Here is a 26,750-nt window from a genome sequence, read left to right on the forward strand (position 1 = left end):
AAAGCATATAATTAGTTAATTACCCAATTGTAGCTAATTTCAAAATTCAATTTACTAGATCTAAACATCTATCCATTTCTTAATAAATGATTATCATTTTTAAATAGCCCAAGTGTCCAAATAATATTCACAAATAATTCACAATAAAACATGATTTTTAAATCTCATTTACATCAATTTATAGGCCAAATGGAAGGAATTTAGTGTTCAATTGCTGTAAATTAAAGTCAATTTAAATCGGCTTTCTAGTGGGTTCATGTGGAACGCGCTGGTTTAGAACGTTCACATTGCGCTAGATTTATGCCCTCAAATGCCCAGAAAAATACTGCGGGATATAAAGAGCCCAAAATGAACTACTCGCTATAGAAAACTTTAATAACAGGGTTATATACATGCCCCATTTAATGTAAAAATAAGGTACATACCTTTAATTGTTTGCTTTATAAAACCCTGGGGCTGCGAGAGGTTGCGGAGTGAGATAGTGGTTTTTAAATTACTCTAACTATTTTACAAGGCCATAAAAACTAATAATACCTTTTGCGACGGGGTCTTTCAGCGATTTTCCGTTAATGATTTACTAGGCTGAACATTTTCGATTGCAACAGCCTAGTAAAAATCGCGTTTTAAACCCGCCCCCTCTAAACAGCGCCAAAATCACACACAAGGGGTGGGGCAGATGCTCAGCCACGATTCAGGTAGGTTTTGTAACATACCTACAGTATGTGAAGTCATGTGTCACAAATTTGGCAGAGTCTTTTTTTAAAGAGGTGACCAAGAAGGTTGATAAGGCCGATGCAGGAGACGTTGCCATCATAGATTAGAGCATTGCCTTGGACAAGGTACTGCATGGCAGGCTGGTCTTGAAGGTTGGTCATATGAGATTCAGGGTGAGCTGGCCAACTAGGTACAAATTATAAACCATGAGAGTAGGGGGTGCTGGTAGAGACTTATTTCTCACACTGGAGGCCTGTAGTAAGTGGTGTGCCACAAAATCAGTGCTGGATCCCCTGTTGTACATTATTTATAATAACAATTTTGATGTGTATGTAGATGGAAACTTTAGTAAGCTTGCAGGCGACTCTAAAATCGGCAGTAAAATGGACAGTGAAGAAAGTCGGCTAAGATTACAATGGGATGTTGATCAACGGAGCCAGTGGCCGGTGGAATTTAATTCAGATAAATGCGAGGTGTTCCATTTTGGTAAGACAAACCAAGGCACAACTTACACAGTAAATGATAGAGTGCTGGGGAGTGTTGTAGAACACAGAGTCCTCAGGATACAGAAACATAGTTCCATGAAAGTGACGACAAAGGAGAGACAGACTGGTGAAGAAGGCATCTGGCACTCTTGCCTCCATTGGTCAATACACTGACTACAGTTGGGACATTATGTTACAGCTATATTATGTTAGATTTGAAATATTGTGTACAGTTCTGGTTGCACCACTGTAGGAAGGATGTAATTCGACTGGAAAGGGCGCAAAAAAGATTTACAAGGATGTCACCAGATCTGGTAAATTTGAGTTATAAAGAGAGGCTGGATAGGCTGGGGCTTTTCTCCCCTGAAGCATAGGAGGCTGAGGGTAACCTTGTATAAAGATTTATAAAATAATGAGGGGTACAGATAAGATGAATAACCTATTTCCCTGGGTTCCAGGAGTCCAAATCTAGAGAGCATAAGTCTAAAATGACGGGACAGATTTAAAAGGGACCTTGGAGAGCAGCTTTGTCTACAAAGAAGGTGGTGTGTATATGGAACAAGCTGCACATTGAAGCCAAGTTTGTACATTCTCCCTGTGACTGCTTGGGTTTTCTCTGGGTGCTCCAGTTTCCTCCCACACTCCAAAGATGCACAAGTTTGTAGGTTAATTAGCTTTGGTAAGTAATAACATTGTCCCTACTATGTAGGACAGTGATAGTGTATGGAGTGATCGCTGGTGGGCACGGACTCAGTGGGCTGTATCTCCAATCTAAACTAAATTTGCTACCTTGATGTTCTCAGGAGGAAAAGCAGAAGCCGGAGGAAGAAAAACTAATAAAGAAAGCCAGCAACTGGTTGCTGAATGCAGACAGCAGTGGCACCACCCCTCACCTAACCGGCCCATGAGATTATTGCGTTCTTCCTCAATCTCTTCTTTAGACATGGCCTGCAGTCTGGCTAAATTCTCTTCGTGAATCCTCTGAGCTTCTTGAGGGTCTCCTTCTAAACCCAGCTTGTCTCCTGAAGTCGGTCTCCCAACATCTGTACCTGTGTGCCAATAAAGCAAATTGAAATTTAAGACATAAAAAAGGTGTGGAATTTAGCAAACAAATCTGAAACTGTGGAATGATAGCAGACTTCATTCTGTTAGTCAATTGGACCCGCGGGCGATTTGTTTTGTAATATGAAGATTACTCAGGAGGTAACCTGCTCCTGACTTAATTAAAATTAAAAACTAAAAGAACTGCAGATGCTGGAAATCTGAAATAAAAACGATAAAATAAAAATATGGGAAACTCTCAGCAGTTCAAACAGTATCTGTGGGGAGAAGAATAGAACTCAATTGAAACGTTTCTAAATTTAATTTCTGTCCAAGGAGCTACAATATGAAACAATAACTCTGTTTCTCGTTCCACAGATGCTGACTGACCTGAGTGTTCTAGTAGCTTCTGGTTTTATTCCCATTACTACTTATATTGGTGGCCCAACATTAACCAGGGACATTATCCCTCCTGTTGGTGCAGCTTAAGACATGCCTTAAAAGTCATATGGATGACCAAACAATGGAAAGATGTTCTAGACATGTATAGACCAGGCTACCATGCAGTTCCGTGGAAGAACAGGAGCCACCCGCACTATCCTGTTAATCTAGCAACACAACATCATGTGCATAGTGAGGGAAAAATGCAACCTTTGCTGCAAACTCTCCTATTTATTCACCTGGTGAGTGTTTCTTTTCCAACGTTTCTGTTGCCCGAGACTGAGCTGATCTTTGCGTCCCTGTGCATATAATCAATGGGTTGATTCCACGTTCAGAAGATGCCATCTGACATGCTTCGGCTGCTCTTTTTGCCTCAAGTTTCTGGGCAAAGATACTTTTCTTTCCTGAAACTGGCTTCAACTGCTGCAAGAAAAGAAAAATGCACCTTGCATGATTGAAAGGCATGCAAAATTAAACAAAGTACCTTGGATCATCCAAATACATCATCCAGATAGACCAAAAAATGTAATTGCGAAAAGATTTTTATGGTTGCTTCTCCTTTTATCTATCGTGGAGTCCATTCCATACAATGTTCACCCCAAATGCTCCAGAAATTTTACATCACCTGAGTAAACATTTATTTCAGGGACAAAATCTAGCCATCAACAGCCATCAGTGGCACAACAGGGAGAGCCGCTGCCTTGCAGCTCCAGCAATCTGGGTTCAATCCTGATCTCCGGTGCTGTCCATGTGGTGTTTGCACTTTCTTGCTACCACATAGATTTTCTCCAGCTGATTTGGTTTCCTCCCACAACCCAAAAATGTGTGGATTGGTAGGTTAATTGACTAGTGTAAAGTATCCCTCATCTGCAGGCGAGTGTTAGAATTTAGGAAGAGTTGATAGGAATGTGTGGACGATAACAGGATTCATATGAAAATGGATGGTCAGCATGGACTTGAGGGCTGAAGGGCTTGTTTCCGTGTAGTATCTCTCTATGACTCTCTAACTAAACTTTTTGGGTTGCATATCTGAAATGAAACAACTTCTGATTTCATTGGAGGCACACGAGTAGTGCGGAAAGCAAATTGCAGTACAGGTGCACAACCTTTTATCCGAAAGCCTTGGGACCAGACACTTTTCGTAATTCAGAATTTTTCGGCTTTCGGAATGAAAGATTTTTAGCGTAATGGTAGAGTGCTCGGCTCATATCCACAAGGTCGCGTGTTTGCGCCTCGATCCCGGCAGTTACTCGATCGCGAGTTTGAGTCTTCAATGTAGTTTTTCTTGCAGAATAGGAGAGAATAGGGAGGGTTAGGCTGGGATCATTCTCTGCGAGATGATCTTAGTGCGGGAGACAAGTGTAGGAGAGGTGTACTGACTGTGTGGGCAGAACTTTGGAAGGGATTGCCCACCATTCTCAAAAGCCGCTGTGTCTCCCTGTCCCTCCAACTCCAGAGGAATCCGCTGCCCGATGGGCCGCTACGGCGACAAGTGGCAGTTCGCACACAGCCCGAGCTGCGGCCCTTCATCCGCAACCCGGGTTCCTCTGGAGTTGGAGCGGGGCTGGGCTAGAGTTGTTTCTGGCTGTGAGTCTCTGGGATCTCCGTGCTTGCAGTGGGCCTGGGGGTCGGTGTCCCGATGAGAGGGCGCAGCTCGGGCTGTGGGCGAACTGCCACTTGTCGCTGTAGCGGCCCATCGGGGAGCGGCTTCTGGTGGTCCTTACGTCTCTCAGCTCCTGTCCAGGGGGATGGCCGGAGACGTCAGGACCAACAAGAACCCGCTCCCCGATGCGCCGCTACAGCGACAAGTGGCAGTTCGCCCACAGCCCGAGCTGCGCCCCTTCATCCGCAACCCGGGTTCCTCTGGAGTTGGAGCGGGGCTGGGCTAGAATTGCTGCTGGCTGTGAGTCTCTGGGATCTCCGTGCTTGCAGTCGGTGTCCCGTTGGTCCTGACGTCTCCGGTCACCCCCCTGGAATGGAGCTGACACTGGGAACTGAACCACCCTTGCCCCCTCCCTCTGCAACTGCAAACAACCCCACAGTTCCTAGTCTCAGCTCCTGTACAGGGGGGTGGCCGGAGACGTCACAGCCCGAGCTGCGCCCCCTCATCCGCAACCCCAAGACCAAGGCGTACTTTGCACACCATCAGCTTCTGTCCCTACGGGGAGCGTGTTCCTCTGGAGTTGGAACGGGGCTGGGCTGCTGCTGGCTGTGGGTCTCTGGAATCTCCGTGCTTGGAGTGGGCCTGGGGGCCGGTGTCCCGTTGGTCCTGACGTCTCCGGTGACTGGCACTGGCTCCGACGTGAAGACAGTGCAAAGCCCCCGCGCCAGTGCAATGGGCGGGGAGCTGGAGAGGGGAGGGAAGGGGTCACACACATGGCCGGGAAGCAGAGGGGTGTAGGTGGGGTGAAACTGAAGGGAGCGACAATCTACTGCTACCTGCCCGCTGAGTTAAAAAGTTCCCACGCAAGACTCATGATACACTGTGTATCGTGAGTCTACCGTGGGAACTTTTTTAACTCAACGGGCAGGCAGCAGCAGATTGTCAATTATTAACCCTCCCGCGCAATATACCCTCACCTTCTCTTTTATGAATGGGGATTTAGTTCCCCTTTCTTCGAGGACCGACCGGAAGTTCCGCTGTCACCTCTGCGGGCCGCCCTCGGTGAACGTCTTCAAGGACCTTTTTTCAAGGACCGAAAAAATGTCCGCTATTCGGAGGTTTTCGTTATTTGGATCTTCGGATAAAAGGTTGTGCACCTGTATAGGCTCTATTACACAATAGATTCAGAGTGTCCCAGGCCACTTTTCTGTGAATGAAACGTCCTTCATTCACTGTTCTTGAGTTAAACATTAGTCGCCAATTTGTGCACCACTTTGTCCAACTACACTGACCTCCTAAACAATTTGCATCAATACCAATTCCATTTGGACTTTTACAATCATCCAGAAATTAGGGTTCATTGCCATTAAAAGGTCAACAGCTCTAATAGTATTGTTCTCTCTTCAGTAATACAGTGAGATATTATCCAGATCTTCTATGCAACCACCTGGACTGGGATAAAAACAGAAAATGCCTGGAAACACTTAACAATCCAGCCAACACCTTTGGAGAGATAAACAGGGTCTGGAATCCTTCTGTAGAACTGTCTGGATGGGTTGTGAATACCGAATCTTTTGATTCTGAAACAAGAGTTCTATCCATTGTGCCATAGATGTCACAGGTACAAAGTATCAGGTAAACAGATAAGTATACTTTCTGCCTAAATCTTTAAAGGACAGTTAGTTACTGTAGAGAGATACAATAAACTGGAGTAACTCAGCGGGGCAGGCAGCATCTCTGGAGAGAAGGAAAGGGTGACGTTTCAGGTTGAGATGCTTCTTCAGATATGTCTGATTTGGGGTAGTGGAGATTATACTGTCATTCTGGGGTGATTTTAACATTGTGGACTCATACATATTAGAACTGAACTGCGACTGTCTAAACTCGTGTCCTTTTACAGACAGAGCTCTGGCCTCAGAATTAAAAGGCTAATTGCAGCACCAAATCTTGCCATCATCAGAATCCGTTGCTTTATTCCGATTCTGCGACACGCAATAATCACATCTAATTACACAAAAAGGATAACACAGAAAACAGCCCTTTCAGCCTAACTTGTCTCAGCCAATATTTACCTTCCAAGAGCTTGCAGGGAGAGTGGTGGAGAATGTAAAGCTAGTGTGGTCAAAGAGGAACTCCTATCCTGACTGTGGGAGGGATACAAAGCATAAATAGAGGGAAGAGGGCAGGCAAGGTTGAAGGCCCTGCATGCATGGTGGAGGTTAATCTGCTCACGTAACGCAAAACCGGTCTTTTTGTATTCTCCCTTTTTACCAGAGGAGTTCCAAACACACCTTTCAGGTGAAACAACAACCTACTTGGCCTGTTTTTAGCTTAGTCAACTCTATTTACCGTCATCAACGCAGTTCCTCACAATTGACGCATATTGAATGGAAATTAGGTGGCAAGTTTGTGAAACATTTCTGTCCACCACTGTAACTCATGGCGAGCCGATACTTCCTCTAACTCCACTCTGATCTGTTTCATCTGCCTATTATGCTATTTAAATTAAGAACATCATGTGTTCAAAGAACAGCACCATATCTTTTTAAGTGGGTAATGTATTTAACTTAAAATCATTCAATAATTTGAAACAATACTTCCATCTTTTTTCCCCAGACAGTTGATAAATGATTCTATTTTTCCTATCTGTAGCTTCCCTAGACTCATCATTTACTTCATGTCATTTCTCATTCCATTTGCCCTGCTCCATCATCTCATGTCATTTTACCTGCCTTCCACCCTGACAACGACCTTGTCCGAATGAAAGGTTACCAACCTGAAACTTTCACTTAGATTCACTTTCCATGTCTACTATGCGATGTTGAGTATTTTAAGCATTCAGTTTTTCTCATTTCTTCCCACCCCTTTCTCTGCTTTTGTACCATCTTAAAATACATTAAATACTTATTTTTTTCCCTATCGACTCTCATTATTATTTATACACCTCTCTCTACAGATGCTGCCAGACCAGCAGAATATCTCTGGATTTTTTTGAGTTTTTTCCCTATCTTATAGGCTCTTAGTGCCAGTTTGAGATTACCTGTATAACATCAGTTCCTCTTATCTGCAAAGCAAAACCAGGAAATTTTCAATAATTTACCTCGGTCTGTATCTCCGACCTGTGAAAGACCTTTGGGAAGGCAAGCCCTGTCGATATCGGAGGGTTTATAGGACACGCTGACGTATCTCTCTCCTAAAGGACAATAACATAAAATAAGTTGTTGAAACTTTAACTTAGAGTCTTAGAGTGATACATCGTGGAAACAGGCCCTTCGGCCCCACTTGCCCACACCAGCCATACCCCAACGACAAGACTGGCTCGCCCCACATGGAACCAGGAGAGTGAAGACGCCGAGCCTGGTGCCTGCTTGCCCCCAAAGACCATGTACCAAAGAGGGTGGAGGGAGTCAGCGACAGCAGCGGCTGCTGGACGAAGGGCTAGTGGAAAGAACCAAGGGTCTTTCCTTCTGTGCCCCCAAATTCGGCTGTGGGAGGTGCCCCCACCGCACAAAGGCTGAAGGTAGCCGGGGAAGGAGAGGGACGCTGGCTCATGGGATGACTGCATGGAAGTGGTGGCAAGTGGGCCCCTGTTAAATGATAGCATTGTAGTTGTGGGTGGGCCCCCTTTGTCTCCTGGCAACCAATATTTTTAGACCCAGTCCGCCACTGCATGGAGGCGATGGCTGCAACGGGTCTTATGGCCAGCTGCAGCAGGGACTTTGAAATGGCATCAAACCTGGTGACCCTTGCATATAGACTCAGAGGACAGTGTCATTACATTCTGTACTTAACCAGGGATTGTATTTATCTGTGGCAATAATCTCATTGTGACGTATGCAAACAAAAATTTCACAATACCTTAGTACACGTGATCATAAAGAACCATTGAACCATTGATCCAAAGCCATCCAAAACCTTTAGATGTACTATGAGATGCAAGCATTCCAGCAAAAGAGATGCACAATAAACTCTGATCATCTGGCATGATCAGAACTATAATGATGCCAGACTGATAGATTTTCCTGATTATTGAGTGTTATTTCACCAAATGCTCCAACACACATTCATTTCATTTTTTTGCAGATGTTACCTAGCATTATAATAAATTCCCAGTGTACCACACACGTTAAAGGAGTGGATTACTGTCCAACTATTGGACATAGTGGATCAGAGTTTTACTGTATAATGGGCAGAAACTTACAATAATCTTGGAAAGAACAGCTGTGATATGTGTGTCCTGTAGATCCATCTGCTCCTCCCCATCATCCTCTTGGAATCTGACTCTTTCTGCTTTAACCTTGGACTTCTTGGGCGGGACTGGCATTAATGGTGGAGGAAGGTCAGGAAGAGCTAGAACATAACAGATAAATAGTCATTTTAAACAGCAATATCCCACAATGACTGCTACAATAATCATTTCATCTCTTTGAAGAAGTCTCCCGACCTGAAACGTCACCCATTCCTTCTCTCCAGAGATGCTTCCTGTCCAGCTGAGTTACTCCACCATTGTGTGTCTCTTTTGCTAATGTTCGTTGAGGGTCAACTAATGGGCTTGGCACCAGAAACATACCTTTTCTTCATTGATAATGAATATTCAACCAAGCTTCAGTTGGATGCTTTATCTAAGCTAAGATATTGTGTCGGAGTAACACCAGTGTACCATCAAGCTCCCAAGGTAGGGATTGAACTTCTGAAATGAGATCACAATGCAAGGCAAAAGCAAACAAAGGTGCTGCACAAGAGCAAACTGACAGCAACATAAAATAGAGGAGATTTCAGTAACCAATATCTTTGTCGAGGTATTTTAAAGGAAGATTGAGGGAGGAAAGATAGAAGCAGAGAATCAATGCCTTGGAAATAGACGCGAGGTGAATTAAAATACGTCAACACTGCTTAGCTATGGGCATTTGGCAGAACTTGATGGAACCTTCCCAAATATAAGATATATACTCATCTTATTGACATTAATATGGAAGTTAAATATCTTCTAAAGAATAGAATATATTAGAGTGAGGTGGAAAAAATAGAGTGTAAGGAAGCTTGTGTGGAGGATTTAGACCAACACACATCTCCAGCATACTGGTCAAGTCAAGTTAAGTCAATTTTATTTCTATAGCACATTTAAAAACAACTCTCGTTGACCAAAGTGCTTTACATTAGTGCAGGTACTAACGTGCTACAAACAGTGGTACATAGATCAACAATAATTACATAAATACAAACATAGAAAGGCTTGAGAGTAGAAATAAGTTTTAAGTCTAGACTAAAAGAGTTGATGGAGGGGGCAGTTCTGATGGGAAGAGGGATGCTGTTCCATAGTCTAGGTGCTGCAACCGCAAAAGCGCGGTCGCCCCTGAGCTTATGCCTAGACCCAGGGATGGTCAGTAACCCCAAGTCGGCCGATCTGAGGGACCTGGAGGTGGTATAGTGGGTAAGCAGTAAAGATCCTCTTTACACCGTACCCCACTCACAAGACCTAGCACTCTTATAGTAAGGGCAAAGAGTAATCCTAACCTTCCAAAGTAACCACGTCTCTTAAATCTTCGCCTGCCTGACTTTCATCAGCACTGTTGCTTGGTGAACTCACTGTGGTGGATGTTTAATTTGTGTTTATTGGAGGTTTTGTTTTTATTGGTTCTGTGTATGACGGCAGGCAACATAATTTCGGTCTGAATGACAATAAAGGAATCTAATTCTAATTTTGATGTAGGTGGGGGCAAGCCCGTTAAGGGCTTTGTATACAAAAAGAAGGAGCTTGAAATTGATTCGGATCCACACTTGGAGCCAGTGGAGAAAGGCCAGAATCGGGGTGATGTGGTCCCTTTTTCAGGTGCTCGTCAGGAGTCTCGCTGCGGCGTTTTTGGACCAATTGCAGGCCGGACAGGGATGATTGGCTGATGCCAGTGTAAAGGGAGCAGCAGTAATCAAGGCGGAAGGAGATAAATGAGTGGATGATCTTTTCGAGGTCGTCAAATTGGAGGAAAGGTTTTATTTTAGCTATCGTCCAAAGCTGGAAGAAGCTAGCTTTTACCACGGCATTGACTTATTTGTCAAATTTCAATACGGAGTCAAGGTTTTTGACGTGAGGTTTGAGTAATGGGGTAAGGCTACTAGTAAGCATTTCTTCAGTATGTTCCCAAGGATTCTCTTGAACTTCTACAGATATTCTACAAAATATTCTGACAGGATGCATCTCAGCCTGGAATGGCAACTTCTCTGCCCTTGGCTGTCTGATCGTGAAGTGAGTGGTGGACAGTTCCGTCTACCACTGGCTCACTTCCTTCCATCCAGTCCATCTTCAAGGAATGTTGCATAAGTGAGGCTGGAAGTATTGCCAAGGATGCCCACCATTCTGGGCATTCCCTTTTCTCCCTTCTGGAAGAAAACATAGGAGCTTAAAAGTCCAAAACTATCTACTATCAGACACCTGAACACCTTCCCAGAGGTGCTGCTGTGTACTCTTGCTATTAACTCTACCTCGTTTGGTTATTCCAATATCGCACTTCAGTATTTTCTTGTACCAACTTAGATTGCAATACAATATTTGCACCATTCTGCTGTTTTGCAGTCGACACTGTATTTATCACACTGTATGTATACTATTTTCTGTGAGGACAGCGAATACAGTAGATGAGGTTGGAGGTGGTGTAAGTGAACCTCTGCCTCACCTGGAAAGACTGTTTGGGTCCATGGATGGAGTCGAGGGGGGAGGTAAAGGGACAGGTGTTGCATCTCCTGTGGTTGCAGGGGAAAGCACCTGGGGAGGGGGTGGTTTTGGGTGGGAAGGGACGAGTTGACCAGGGAGTTTCAGAGGGAACGGTCTCTGTGGAAAGCAGAAAGGGGTGGAGATGGGAAGATGTGGCCAGAGTGGGATCCCGTTGGAGGTGACGAAAATGTTGGGGGATTAGATGCTGTATGCGCCGGCTGATGGGGTGAAAGGCGAGGACAAGAGGGACAGGGGGAGCAAGGGTGGAGCTGTGGGATATCGCTAGATATCAACAATACCTCATAACATATAGAGTCCAGTAAGAGGGGTACAAAGATCCTCTTTACACCGTACCCCACTCACAAGACCTAGCACTTTTATAGTAAGGGCAAAGAGTAATCCTAACCTTCCAAAGTAACCACGTCTCTTAAATCATCGCCTGCCTGACTTCCATCAGCACTGTTGGGTTCCACTTTCCTCTTGTCTGCCTTCTTTATGACTTTAGCAGCTGGAGATATTCCCGTGGCTAGGAACTTTTTCTGGAACAGTAGGAGATCATCCTCCGATTCTCCAGGTTTCGGTCTTCCCAACATTTTCCTTAGCGTCCTGTAAATGACAAAGTATCTGTCAACATTGCTGCGATTCCACGTGTACCCAAGATCATGGAATTTGTAATAGTTCTTTAATTTCTAACCACTGCACTCTCCCCATACTGTTGTGGATTTCTGCTCCCAAGTATTATAAGGGAGTAAAACCATCAATAGCTACTCTCCCCTCCATCCCCCCCACTCCCCCCCCCTCCCTACCCCCATCCACTCCCCCTCCCCCCCATCCCCCTCCCACCCCCCCCATCCCCCAATCCCCTCCCCCCCCATGAAACAAAGATTAACATGTTCATGGTAGATTCCTATGAGAACAGCTTATACGAAGTTTGCAGTGGTTTACAATCAGTGGATATTTTGTTGGAGAGAACTGCAAAACAGCAGAGCCTTTGGAGGAGCAAAGAATCACTGACAACAACCAGGTTCTTATGTTTCCTGCAAACGTACATACTCCAGACACGGCTGTCAATTCCACAATGGTGTGTTTAACCATGATTAGTACCTTAACAGCCGGGTCATTGTCACGTAATATTGAGTCTGCCTCCATCACTCCTCCACACAGTGTACTCAAGGGAGTAAAAACAACTCTTCTCTTGTTCCTTTGCCAATACCATCAATCTATGGTTAACAATGGAACAACTTACGGATCACTGTCTCCCCATTCATTCCATTACAATCCCTCACAATTTTCAACACTATTAAATTGACCTTTAAAGCACACTGCTGAATGAAAATCAACCTTATGTTCTCATGTCTCTCTGGTGAACTGATATCTGCCAGTTCTAGTATCAATGTAGTCATTTTCCTCCTCACATCAAGGCCTAAATTAGCAATGGTCAATCACGGTGGCGGAGCGGTAGAGTTGCTGCCTTACAGCAAATACAGCGCAGGGGACCCAGGTTCGATCCTGACTACAGGTGCTGTCTATACGGAGTTTGTATGTTCTCCCCATGGCCTGCATGGGTTTTCTCCGAGATCTTCGGTCTCCTCCCATACTCCAAAGACGTACAGGTTTGTACGTTAATTGGCTTTGTATCAATGTTAAAATTGTCCCTAGTGGGTGTACGATAGTGTTGATCCGCAATATCTGGGATCGCTGGTCGGCGCGGACCCGGTGGGCCGAAGTTTAATAGTTTAATATCTTTAGTTTAGTTTAGATTTAGTTTAATATCTCTAAACTAAACTAAACAAAATATACACTGGCTGGTGCCAAAACAGTGGCTCGATAGTTCCATCTTTCCCCACATATCACAGGGACAGATCAGCAGCAGTCATACTGCTGGAGCCTTGATCTGGCTGAACCACAGGTCCAGGCAGAAGCAGCCCTCCATTCATATGCAAACACAGAGAGTGAGTGAAGCAGAAGTTTTAACCAGGAGGTCCCATACCAAGCTTGAGCATGTCCTCTTCAATTGTCTGGCAACACAAACTATCCAGGAAGGGCCAGTGGCCTGTAGTTACACTGTGGTTGGGTTGAAGGGCAAAAGGAATCTGTCTGATTTCCCTTTTCCCCTTGCTCAGCCTCAGATGGAAAGGTCAATGACAACCTTGCCTTAACTCAGCTAATTAACCACCGCTATGGCCATCCAGTCCATGTGGCTCACACTCAACACTGCCTACCTCAAAGCTTTCCAACTTTTATTCTAAAACAAATTACATCATGCCTTTCACAACTTCAGGATGTCCCATGGCACTTTAAATCAATTTGGTACTTTTAAAGTGTAGGCACTACAGTAATATAGGAAACACAGCATCCATGTTCACTCACAGCACGACCCCATCAACAGTAATGAGATGGATAATGACCAGACCATCTATTTTAGAGAGGTTGATCGAGTACAAATATTGGCCAGGGAACTAGAGACTCACTTCTTTCGTCAAAGTACATTCGTCTACGAGACAAAACCTTAGCCAAAGGTCTCATTTCAAAAAAGGTATTCAATACAAAGCGGGTTATCAACAAATTAATGGATGAAACAAATATCCAAACCGTAGCAAATGGGTTTCAAAGTAGACAAATGCAAGGTCATGAGGGCATGAGTGGTAGGAGCAGAATTAGGCATTCGGCCCATCAAACCAACGCCGTTCAATCATGGCTGATCTATCTCTCCCTTCTAACCCCATCCTCCTGACTTCTCCCCATAACCCCTAACACCCATACGAATCAAGAATCTATCTATCTCTGCCTTAAAATTAACTATTGACGGCCTCCACAGCCTTCTGTGACAAAGAATTTCAAATTCACTACCCTCTAACTAAAGAGATTCCTCCTCATCTCCTTCCTAAAGGAACCTCCTTTAATTCTGAGGCTTTGACCTTGAGTCCTAAACTCACCCACTAGTGGAAACATCCTCTCCACATCCACTCCTTTCACTATTCTGTATGTTTCAGTGAGGTGCCCCCTCATCCTTTTAGACTCCAGCAAGTACAGGCCATCAAACGCTCATATGTTAAACCATTCATTCCTGGGATCATTCTTGTAAACCTCCTCAGGACCCACTCCAGAGCCAGCCCATCCTTCCTCAGATATGGCACCCAAAATTACTCACAATATTCCAAATGTGGCCTGACTAGCGCCTTAAAGAACCTCACCATTACATTCCTGTTTTTTTGGATTCTTGCCCTCTTGAAATAAATGCTACCATTGCATTTGCTTTCCTTACTACAAATTCAACTGCGTTAAAATTTTTGGGAATCCTGCACAAGCATCCCAACTCCCTATGCACCGCCACAAGGAGCATTCACCTTGGGAATAGATCAGTATACAAATGCTAAATGTTAAAACTCTTGAAACAGTGGAGGTCTAAAGAAATCACTGGACAGATAATTAAAATGTTATAAAATGATCTGCCGTGGGATAACCAAAATGGAGTTTGAGTTTGATTTATTCAATCACAGGATGTGGGCATTGCTAGCAAGGAAGCACTTTGCTCTCCATCTCCAATTACCCCAGAAATGGTGGTAACCAGGCACCTTCATGAACCCTGCAATTCTCCAGGACTTTCCACAGCGCTGTTACATAGACAATTCAAGGATTTTAACCTGGCACTAACGAAGGACCCTTCTGCCGATGACTACCCTCAGCTTGAAGAAGCCAAACCGAGTCAAGCTCAATAATGGATGATCACCAGCAATTTATATTTTAACATGGCCGTTTGGTGAAAATGTGCAGCTTGGTCGGCAGATCATCATGCCAACTATATTGCCCCAAGTCCCGATTTTCAACTGATTTTCTTTTCTATTGGAAATTAGTGAAGTGCATGTATACTCTCTTATGCACCATAACTATCACTATCTTTTTATTCCACATTATTTTTTTTAACCTAATTTAAATTCACAAATTGCCACAGTGGAGTTGGAACTTCCATCTCTGGATCACTACTAATGACAATGCCAATAATGTAACCAACGTACATCCATTCTTTGTGTAAGAAGGAACTGCAGAAGCTGGTTGACTCCGAAGATAGACACAAAATGCTGGAGTAACTCAGCGGGTCCGGCAGCATCTCTGGAGAAAAGGAATAGGTGACGTTTCGGAATGAGACACTTCATCAGACTCTTTCTGATCAAGGGTCTTGACCCGAAACGTCACCTATTCCTATTCTGCAAAGATGCTGCCTGAGCCACTGAGTTACTCCAGCATTTCGTGACATACTTCCATTCTTGTTTTATCTTGAGGGAGTACAAGAGGCATAAACACGGTAGACAGAACGAGGTGGGAACATATTGGAGGTGACAGTTAGAACCTTTATCCCCCCCCATGGTGGAAATATCAAATACTTGAGGCCAGAGCTTTAAGGTGAAAGGGTCAAAGTGTAAAGGAGATGTACGAGGAGAAACAAGCTTAAAGATACGAAGATTGATAATGAAACAGAGAAATTCAGGGAGTGAATTGCAGAGCTCAGGCCGATCGTAACTGTTCGGTGATTAGATTTTAGAAAAAGTAAAGGCTCAGAAGTAGAAGCACAATTGAAGGTTACACAGAAAAGCTGGAGAAACTCAGCGGGTGCAGCAGCATCTATGGAGCGAAGGAAATAGGCAACGTTTCGGGCCGAAACCCTTCTTCAGACTGATCGGGGGTGGGGGTGGGTGGGGACAAGAAAGGGAAAAGGAGGAGTAGCCAGAGGGCTGGAGGGTGGGAGGAGACAGCAGGGGAGCTGAGGAAGGGGAACCTGTGTAACCTTCGATTCTCCAGCATCTGCAGTTCCCTCTTCCCTCTTGAAGCACAATTGAAGATTGCAGAGATTTTGTGCAGTTAGGAATTTGAAAGCAAATATGAGAATTTAAAAAAACAAGGTAGGTTAGAAAAACCAATAGTAAACCAATGGTGCAAGATAGTGCTTGGCCAGCAGAGTAGTGGCTGACCTGAAATTTCTGAAAGATAATGTGAGAAAGTTAGGCCGCTAGTGCATTGGAATAGTCACGACTGAAAGTAACAAAATCATGATGTTCAAAGATTTGGCAACGGACTTGAATGGAAATGCCACAGTTGTTACCAACTTCATTATTAAATGAGTAGAGGAGTGTGCTCCCACCAAAATCATCCGAGTGTTGCCCAACCAGAAGCCCTGGATGAACCAAGAGGTCCGCAATCTACTGAGCACCAGATCTCGGGCATTCTAGTCTAGCGATGCAGGTTCATATAGGAAGCCCAGGGACAACCTCAATAAGGCCACCAGACAAGGCAAAGAGACACTTATGCTCCAAAGTGGAGGTTGAGACAGACGTTTACAGCAGTGGCAGAACTAGTACGCCATTACTTCCCACAAGGCAAATGCAAGTGGCAGCTCAAATGACAGTGACACATCCCACCTGGACAGTTCAATGCATTGTATGCACACTTGAAAAAGGAAGAACACCAATGGACCAGCTCCGATAGCATTGTAATCTCAGTCACCGAGGCGCATGTGAGAAGATCCTTCATGAGGGGGAACCTGATGGTATATCGGGTTATGTCCTCAAAACCTGCACTGATTGGCTGGTGCTGTTGCGGACATTTCAATCTCTTAATTGCTAAGGTCCAAGGTTCCCACCTGCCCTAAAAGGCATCAATAATATTGGTAGGAAAGAACTGCAGATGCTGATTTACGCCGAAAATATACACACAAAATGTTGGAGAAATGTTGGGGGGTGGTAATGGAAAAAAAAAACATGCTTACAACTGAATAAAGTCAAGCCAAATACAATTCCACTCCAACTATACAACAAGCTGGACGAGAAGCATGACACGCAAAACACGTTGAATTCTGTGTACAAGAAGGCTATCCTAAGAATGACTATTACATTGTCTGAAATTTTGTCTCAATTTTCAAGAAACTTAATGTCAATGGCCTTGACAGAGACAAACCACTTCTGTTCAATGGTGCATCCAAGGCACATCACGGAAAAGAATTATAGCCGTCCTTTGAGAGGGGAAGTTAGAAAACGTACGACCAGCAAAGGGTTATAGAAGATTAGAACTCACTTCCATAAGTGGTAATAAGATTGGATAAATTGTCAGTTTTAAATGCAAAGTTTGATAAAATACTGTAATGAAAAAAATGGAGGAATTTGGAACAAAATGCAGGTGTATGGGTCAGGTCATGGGTTAACATAATTTCAATGAATGGCAGATCTTGCTATTCTTTTTCAGATTGCTCTCAGTACTGCACTGGAGCATCAACCTAAATTATATACTCCAGTGTCAGGAGTAAATCTTAAACTCATGACTTCCAAATCCAAATTATAACCAGGAAGCCACAGCTGACAGTCTCTTCTATGTAATTGTTATTCAATAATAGAATACACTGAAACACCTGTTATCCTGTATCATTACACCGTTTTATGCTGGAAATCTGTGATACTAGCCATCTAGGAGAAACCATTTTAAATTGAAATGACTGAATCTGGAACCAGTCCATTCCTCCAATTAATCAATTGCTCACAACCTAAAACAAAACTCAAATCCTCATCCAGAAAGGAATAGAAACTAACCCACCACACGTTAAAGTAGACAAAAATGATAGAGAAACTCAGCGGGTGATGCTGCCTCACCCGCTGAGTTTCTCCAGCATTGTTGTCTACCTTCGATTTTTCCAGCATCTGCAGTTCTTTCTTAAACACCACACATTAAGTATCACCCAAACATTAATAGATCTGCCTCCAGCTTTCACCTAGACTACAATTGGACAAAATAAATTATCCTATTGTCAGGCCCAGTTTCTTCATTCAAGTTCCTCTCTATGAATCTTCTCAATATATTTCTGACTTTGCCTTACAATTGCCTTCCAATGACTACACTCATTTGTATTTTTCCTGATATTGTATCCATGCTTACATCTTTACCCCATCAATATCACATATGCTCCTTGCAGTTTCCGCGCATCAGTCTCCCATATGTCTCTGCCTGCTTCCTATATCTGATATCAAGCCACATGAGAGCCTGGCGGGTCTCGACCCGAAAAGTTACCCCATTCCTTCTCTCCAGAGATGCTGCCTGACCTGCCGAGTTATCCCAGCATTGTATGCCTATCTTTGGTGTAAACCAGCATCTGCTGCTCCTTCCTACACATCAGTGTTTATGCTCCCCAATTGTCTACCTAACACCAAGAACATTGATCCCCTTTGGCACCTGAGCCCATCCAATCGAGTTCTCCTAACCCTTTAATGTCACCTTCCCTGCAGCTTTTATTGTCTCAGTCACCACTGTGACTCTCCCTCTGTATCCCCATCCCCATCCCCTTCCTCCCCACATCTCCTGTCTGTTTCTCTTCCTTCCTTTTACCTCCCCTCCACTCTCCTCTCCTCCTCTCCCCTTTCTTTACCCCACCCTTCCCCGTCCACCCACCGCCACTTACTCTCTCTCTGTCTCTGTCTCTCTGTCTGTCCGATCACCACCTGGAGCGCACCGACAAACACTTCCGCCCCGCTTAGTGTCACACCAACAGCAGTCCCTCGCCGGGCCTCGCATGTTAGTTTCAGCCGTGTGTCAGTAACTCCTTCCCCCGGAACCTCGGTCCGCCAATGATCTATCTATGCGGCGCAGACCCATTCAGAGCAAAGATCCTGTAGATCTTTCATTCAAAGTTTGGCAAAAAGCAAATAACACACGAACGTTGCTTTGGCAAATAAAGAAACATCCCCACTTCAGCAATCTCAGTGCCTAAAGGAAGTGGTTCAAGGCATTGACTGAGTGTTATTTTTAGGATAGAGCATTTCAACATTGAGTGTTGAGCCCAGTGTTGAGCCCAGACGATGTCATTCCAGTTGCTGGGGCCAGGCTGCGGTTTCATGTCAAACACCCGCCCTTGGAGAGCAGATTTCGCTTTGGAAATGTCATTAGCGGACGCCCCACGGGAGCCTCGAAGGGAATAGCTCGAATGAGTCTGTTGTTTTCATCACAGTTTCCACTCATGAAACAGTTCCAGCAATCCACGGTGTCGTTGTAACGCGGAAATAGTGTCACAGGGGGACACCATCGTGAATCCTGGAGAGTTCTCGCTCTGGTTGCTGCCCTAAACGATTATCACCAGGAATCACATTCACCGAAAAAAAAAAAAAATGTTCTGCAGTAACTCGGCGGGTCACGCAACATCTCTGGAGAACATGGACAGTTGACTTATTCAGTCTAAAGAAGGGTCCCGACCAGGAGTGTCGCATAACCATGTTTTCCGGAGATGCTGCCAGACTCGTTGTGTTACTCCAGCACAAAATGTGTCTTTTTTTGTAAACCAGCATCTGCAGTCCCTTGTGTCCAAAGATCATAGATCTCTATGATCTTTGCTTGTATCTACATCATATTCATATTGTTTGTGGGATCTTACTCTGCATAAATCTTCCGTGACGTTTACCATGCTGAACCTCATTAATAGTGAATTGTGAATGCCTATTTCCTTCGCTCCATAGATGCTGCTGCACCCGCTGAGTTTCTCCAGCTTTTTTGTGCACCTTCGATTTTCCAGCATCTGCAGTTCCTTCTTAAACAATTAATTGTGAAGCCCGTTAAGAATTTTTTTTTTGATTTAAATCTTTTTATTTGAATTTCACAGCAATTTGCATACATACAATGATAACAGACAGTGACAGTCAAGGCATAATTGTGCAACAGTATGTAAGCGACCCTCAAAGCCCTTACCCTCCTTACCCACCTTCAACCCACCCGAATCAGGTCGGAATCAAACGGGGACAAACAACACTCACATACATACACATCCACACAAATATGGTAAGATAAACGAAACAAAAAGTACTAAAAAAATAAAAAAAAATAAAAAAGGGGTCACTAATAACAGTAAATAAGTAAGTAATTAAATAAATAAGTGGGGGGGGGGGTTAAGGGGAGAGCAGCTGCAGTAGAGCAGAACAATGGTGGAGAGCACTCAGTCCTCTTCCGAGTCCGGGGACAAGTTGAGAGAGTTAACAAGTTCCAAGAAAGGGTTCCATGTATCTAGGAATGTCTTGGTAGAGCCTTTGAGAGAGAACCTAAGTTTTTCAAGCTTTAAATTGTAAAGCACCTCCTTAATCCAGCGGGTGTGTGTCGGGGGACAGGTGAGCCTCCAGTTAAGCAAGATCAGTCTCCGGGCTAACAAGGTTGTAAAAGCTAGAACCCGTTTCACCGCAACAGAGAGGTTGGTGTTGGGAGGGGTACCAAAAATGGCTGACAGTGGGTTTGGAGGAATAGTCTGGCCGTAGGCTCCGCTTATCAAGTCGAAAGCACTCCTCCAAAAGGCTGCTAGCTTAGGGCAAGACCAAAACATATGGCTTTGGTTGGCAGGAGATTGATTACATCTGTTGCAGGTGTCCCTAACAGCGGGGTAAATTCTAGATACTCTTGCATTTGTGTAGTGGACTTTGTGAAGGACTTTGCATTGGATTAGGCCATGACGGGCACATATGGAGGAAGAATGGGTCAAGTCCAAGGCAGAGTCCCATTGCTGGTCTGTTAGTTTCGTATTCAGCTCACCCTCCCATGCAGCTTTTAATGAGGTATGAGGTTTCAATATAACCGACCCTAACAAGTTATACAAAACAGAGATGCATTTCTTCCGGTTGGGATCTAGAGCTAAAATGGTATCGGTCAGGGTTTCGGGGGGGGGGTGATTTGGGAAATGGGGGAACGTCTTCTTCACAAAATCCCTAATCTGGAAAAAACGAAAAAGGTGGGAGTTTGGGAGGCTATAGTTGGACGAGAGCTCCGCAAAAGACGAAAAGATGCCATCCTTGTATAGGTTTTTGATACTACTGATACCGTTGCTATGCCAGGTTTTGAATGCGTGGTCTGTACTTGAAGGTTTAAAGATGTGGTTTTTAAGCAGTGGGGTCAAGATGGAAGGGCCTTGTAAACCGAAGTTTTTCCTGAGTTGACTCCATATCTTGAGCGAGAGGGACGCAATTGGGCCTGCACCCACAGATGTTATAGGAAGGGGAAGTTGGGAGCATAGGACAGACCGCAACGGGAGATGTGAACTCGCCTTTTCCATGTGTACCCAGGTCGGTAGGTGGTCGCAATCATCATTCATCCAATACAGGAGTTTTTGCAAGTTAGCTGCCCAATAGTATCGCCTAAAGTCAGGAAGTGCCAAACCGCCGTCACTGTTAGGAGACTGCAGTATCGCCTTTCGGATTCTAGCCCGTTTGCTACCCCATAAAAATTTAGATATTGTCCTTTCTAATTTATCAAAAAAAGATTTAGTGATAAGTATAGGGACGTGCTGGAAAAGATACAAAACGTTAAGAATTTTTTTTTGAGGGGGGTATGAAAAGAGCGTCATATACTGGGTCTCTGCCCGAAACATGGATCAGCCCATTGCCTCCTCAGATGCTGCTTGACACGCTGAGTTCTTCCAGCAGTTTATTTTTGTAAATTAAAACATGCTGTAGAAATGCAAGGAACTGAACAGAATCGGACCAGTGCAAGTATTTCGAGCATCTGCTGCGCTTTATAATCACCTTTTCATGACAGGGATATCTACGGGGGGGGGAAAAGTTTGGAAATTCTCTGCAACCACCAAAGTTAATAGGTCAAATTCAAAGAGATCTCAGTGACTGGGAGATGCGTGCACATGGACATACTGGAACTCATCAACCTTCCTGTTGGAAGATAGACACAAAATGCTGGAGTAACTCGGCGGGTCAGACAGCACCTCTGGAAAAAGGAATAGGTAACGTTTCGGGTCGAGACCCTTCCCGAAACGTCACCTATTCATTTTCTCCAGAGATGCTGTCTGTCCCGCTGAGTTATACCAGCTTTTCGTGTCTACCGGCATCTGCAGGTCCTTCCTGATGGACATCGGCAACAAACATACACTCGCTGAAGCAGCAGATCATCCATGGATGATTTTACCCCATCTTCTGAGCACGCGACAAATAAACAGTTTAAAAGTCTTGATTCCAACACATTCCGAAGCATGGTACAAGCGACGAAGTATTTTTAAACTTAAACGCGAAATGCTGAAAATACTCGGCGGGCCGGGCAGTATCTGTGGGAAAGAGGAACCGAGTTCAGAGTTCCGGTCGAAGAGTAGACACAAGGAACTGCAGATGCCGGTTTATACAACAGGCATCTCTGCAGATCATAGGTATGTGACATTTCTGTCGGGACCCTTCTCCGGAAAAGTCTGGTGACGTTTCAGACTGAAGAAGATTCCCGACCCGAAACGTCACATATGTTCTCCAGAGATGCGCCAGCGCTTTGTGTCCTTTCTGGTCGAAGACCCTTTTCGGAACAAATCGTCAATCCATCAAATACTTGCTGTATTTCAAATGGCGATCCGTCCTTAAGGAAATAATTCCCACTTGGGTCTGTAATAGCACCAAACACAGGATACAATGCAATCTAAATGAAGGTGAACTACGAACATACCACATACTATGGGGTCCATATGGTGACAAACCCGATACTGAATCATGGATAGACACACAAAGTTGGAGTAACTCAGCGGGACAAGGTAGCGTCTCTGGAGAGAAGGAATGGGTGACGTTTCGGGTCGGGACCCTGAATCATGGGGATTATCAGTGACATGTCACTAATCCATCTGCTCCAGTCGACAAAACTGATCAATTTTTGGTCCAATAGTAACCGGCACTTAACACTACGATCAATGAATAACTGGTACCTAGAATCAATCCAAGTGGAGAGAAACCAGTAACTGGAACATACAGCTGCGTATTTGGGAATCAACTCTTAGCAAGTCACTCATATTGATGAATAGTCCTGATCTCTAATATCGATCTATTGGATTGCTCCCTCAGAAGTGGTATCCATGGGGATCGACTAATGATTGGTCCCTAGTACTCGTTCATTTAAAGAAATAGAATTAGAATTAGATTCCTTTATTGTCATTCAGACCTTTCGGTCTGGACGAAATTATGAGACTGGTCAGTAAACAATTCCTAATACTAATTCATGTAAGGGTCAATTATCGTCGTTCAGATCAGTGGGATGAAAACAATGCTCCTGACACCATTATGAATAGACATCTCTACATCATCCGTTTATCCAGTTCCATCCATACTAGTGTTTTCCAAACACCTTTCTTTCAAAGTCTCAAATATCTAATTCTACAATTCCACTCTTTCTCCAGATTGCACTTCGTTTCCCTCTTATGTTTTCATCCAAACTATATCTCATATTTATTCTTCACCCGCTCTTTTCTTGTTGTCCTGTCTCACCCATGCCCTGAATTGTCCCTCCAGCATGGTCCACGTGTGCTCTTTCTGATCTGTCATTTTGCTCTTTCTATTGACTACCCATCCTCGTTTCCCCACGTACCCAGCTAAGCCTCCCTCACGCAGTTCATCCCTTCAGTACGTTTCTGTCTGTCACTTGCCTCATTCTCCTCTTCCTCTATACTTCTTTACCCTCTATCTCATTTTTTCTCTCAGTATCTGCACCTCATCCCACCATCCCTCACACTACCTATCCCTTCTCTCCTTTCTGTCAATTTGCTATCTTGCCCTTCTGCATTATCCTCGTGATTCCTTCTGTACCCTCTGGTCAGTCTGCACCATCTACACCTCCCTCTGCACCTTCTGCCCCATACCCTCCTCCCTCTGCACCCCTCTCTTCCTTCTGCTCCCTCGACCCCTCCCCTCATTCCTCTGTATTCACCACCTCCTTCCTCTGCATTCTCTTCCTCTCCACTCCTTCCTTTGCACTTTCTTTCTCTTCATGGTGTCAAGTTGGGAAAAGATGAAGTACAACGGGACCTGGGGGGTCCTTGTTCATCAGTCACTGAAAGTAAGCATGCAGGTACAGCAGGCAGTGAAGACAGCGAATGACAATGTTGGCCTTCATAACAAGAAGAGTTGAGTATAGGAGCAAAGAGGTCCTCCTGCAGTTGTACAGGCCCCTAGTGAGACCACACCTGGAGTATTGTGTGCAGTTTTGGTCTCGAAACTTGAGGAAGGACATTCTTGCTATTGAGGGAGTGCAGCGTAGGTTCACGAGGTTAATTCCCGGAATGGCGGGACTGTCATGTGTTGATAGAATGGAGCGACTGGGCTTGTATACTCTGGAATTTAGGATGAGAGGGAATCTTATTGAAACATATGAGACTATTAAGGATTTGGGCACGCTAGGGGCAGGAAACATGTTCCCAATGTTGGGGGAGTCCAGAACCAGGGGCCATAGAAACATAGAAAACAGGTGCAGGAGTAGGCTATTCGGCCCTTCGAGCCTGCACCACCATTCAATATGATCATGCCTGATCATCCAACTCAGTATCCTGTACCTGCCTTCTCTCCATACCCCCTGATCCATTTAGCCACAAGGGCCACGTCTAACTTTCTCTTAAATATAGCCAATGGACTGGCCTCAACTACCTTCTGTGGCAGATAGTTCCAGAGATTCACCACATAGTTTAAGAATAAGTGGTAAGCCATTTAGAACGGAGATGAGGAAAAACGTTTTCACACATAGAGTTGTGAATGTGTGGAATTCTCTGACTCAGAGGGCGGTGGAGGCCGGTTCTCTTAATGCTTTCAAGAGAGAGTTAAATAGAGCTCTTATGGATAGCGGAGTCAAGGGATATGGAACGGGGTACTGATTGTGCATGATCAGCCATGATCACATAGAATGGCGGTGCTGGCTCGAAGGCCGAATGGCAGGCTCCTGCGCCTATTGTCTATTGTCCCTCTTCTTCCACTCCTTTCTCTGCCCTCTCCACCTCTCCCCTAATTCCTCTGCCTTCTCCGCTCCTTCCTCTACACTCTCTGCCTCTCATTTTCTTTGCTGAATTGTTTTCCTCTTCCATTTTTCTTATTGCACTCTCTCCATCTCATTTTCTCCTTGTTCCATTTAGTTTCTACGGTATTTCTCATCAACCCTTTTCATTCTTACCTCTTCCTTCTGTGTATTCACAGAATACACTCAGCCCCCCCCCCCCCCCCCCCCCCCCTTGCTTCGGGTGTTATTTTCCTATCTATTTCCTTCGCTGGCGTACTTCAGAGGCTGAGCCACTTTCAGGTGTATATGTTTGTACGGCGGGGGAGGGGAGCATAATCTGCATTTGGAGAGCTGGGCGCAACCCAGGATCCGGGAGGTGAAGCTTGAATGAGGAAAAACCCTGGAGCGCGAAGAAACCTTTGGGACCGTCTGCAACCTTCGTGTAAAAGGAGATCCCACATCTGACAGCCACCCCCTTCTGCCCTCCACCAGCCAAAAAAATAAAACCAGCAACATGCAGCTGAACGGCGGATCCGGGGAGCGCGGTATCGGTGCGCAAGTCAGCGGAGGTTTAGCCCGCCAGGGCTGGCCTTAAATCAAGCACCAATGCAGCCGCAGAGGACATCGGCGGTGCCGACCACAGCCAACGGTGTCCCGGGCCCGGAAGAGGCATCGGCAGAGGTCCGGGAGGAGGTGAGCAAGGCAGTGGCGACAGGACAGTGCAAGGGGCGGGTGGGGTGGGCAGAAACTGGAAATCACCGAATGGAAATAATCCCCCCAGACTGCAAAGAGATGAGCACAGGTGCATCCGAGGGTCTAACACAAGGAACTCCCATTTTTGTCCTGTTTCATTGGGGCTCGATTGCTTTTATTTTATTATTGGTGGGAGAGGGGTCTGTTTTTAAATTTAAATATATCGCCGAGGTTTTGGGCTGAGGGCAGACCTCGGCGTTTGTACGTGTATGGAGATTAAAAAAAAGGGTAATGAGATTTCATTCTGCAGAGAGGGGAGGAGGCTGCGGGAAAGGGAGCGGCGGAGATTCCTAGAGAGAAAGAGAGAGAAACCCTGCATGCCAAAGAGTGAGAGGGATGTGTGTGTGTGTGTGTGTGACAGAGAGAGAGCAGAGAGAGGGAGAGAGAGAAAGCGTGGCAAAGTCATCGAGACATAGTGTGTAACAGAGAGGGTCACACAGGGAGTAAGGTGGGGAGACGGAGGGGTAGAGACCGCTTAACAAATGGATATAGGACACTGAAACACCCACCAGAAGTAGGTAGACAGAGGGGGAAGCTGGGCTCCCGGGCAAATCGGGACTCAGGTAGAGATAGAGTCAACGCTATGTGAGGAAACAGCATAAGGGGAGGGGGTCGGGTCAGAGACTGAGACCCAGATACACAGAGAGAAGTGGGGAAGAAGCAAACAGACAAAGGCGGGAGGGAGGGGAGGGAGGAAGCCGTGCGCTCTCCCTGTCCCCGGGAATTGCAGCGCTCGGGGGGTGGTGGTGTGGGGCTGCCGGCAACGCCGCACTCACCGGCCTCTCGGTGAAACGGCCAGGGGGGTGGGAGCGAGCTGGGAGCGGGGAGAGAGTGAGAGCTGGCGCTGGGACGGAATTGGGGAAACCCAGGTCGGATATGCAGAGTGGTTCGGGGCAAGAGATGGAGAGTTCCTGTCTGTGTGGGTGTGCGAGAGAAGGGGGGCGGGGGGTCTAAGTCGGCCCTTTCCAGTGCAATGGCACGGATGCACTGTGCGTGAACACCGCAGTGTGTTCCTCACTGCGGTTTGATGCAGGGGTCTCGCATGCGAACTAATGGAGCGGTTAATATACCGGGATGTGCTAACTACCGCCACCAGCTGCTGCCACCACAGCCCCACCGGCACCGCTCGCTGCTGCTGCTGCTGCTGCTGCTGCCCAGAGATGTTAGCAGTAAGATGCCAGCAACGGCACCAACGAAGTCATCCTGAAAGCAGATCACACGTTACTGCTCCACAATAATGTTGGCATTTTACCCAGGACTG

At 45.3% G+C, this 26,750-nt stretch overlaps 2 protein-coding genes across 3 annotated transcripts in view; one reads left to right on the plus strand and one right to left on the minus strand.

Moving 5' to 3' along the window:
• rpap1 (RNA polymerase II associated protein 1) overlaps positions 1–18,529 on the minus strand; it is a 107,087-nt gene extending 88,558 nt beyond the window's left edge. The window contains exons 1-6 of one of the 2 annotated variants that reach the window (XM_055640870.1): positions 18,429–18,529; positions 11,397–11,596; positions 8,486–8,634; positions 7,385–7,477; positions 2,921–3,101; positions 2,093–2,248 (exon numbers count right to left, since the gene is read on the minus strand). In XM_055640870.1, the coding sequence (XP_055496845.1) occupies positions 2,093–2,248; positions 2,921–3,101; positions 7,385–7,477; positions 8,486–8,634; positions 11,397–11,583 (766 nt within the window). In that variant the 5' untranslated portion in view covers positions 11,584–11,596; positions 18,429–18,529. Of the gene's footprint in view, positions 1–2,092; positions 2,249–2,920; positions 3,105–7,384; positions 7,478–8,485; positions 8,635–11,396; positions 11,597–18,428 lie in introns of both variants that reach the window. The other variant, XM_055640869.1, reaches the window with a different exon arrangement.
• Positions 18,530–25,010: 6,481 nt separating this feature from the next.
• Positions 25,011–26,750, plus strand: part of si:dkey-13p1.4 (transmembrane protein 151B) — a 39,550-nt gene continuing 37,810 nt past the window's right edge. The window contains exon 1 of the mRNA XM_055640871.1: positions 25,011–25,429. Within this exon, the coding sequence (XP_055496846.1) occupies positions 25,343–25,429 (87 nt within the window). The 5' untranslated portion in view covers positions 25,011–25,342. The remainder of the gene's footprint in view (positions 25,430–26,750) is intronic.

Source organism: Leucoraja erinacea, chromosome 9, assembly GCF_028641065.1.
Source record: "Leucoraja erinacea ecotype New England chromosome 9, Leri_hhj_1, whole genome shotgun sequence".
NCBI lineage: Eukaryota > Metazoa > Chordata > Chondrichthyes > Rajiformes > Rajidae > Leucoraja > Leucoraja erinaceus.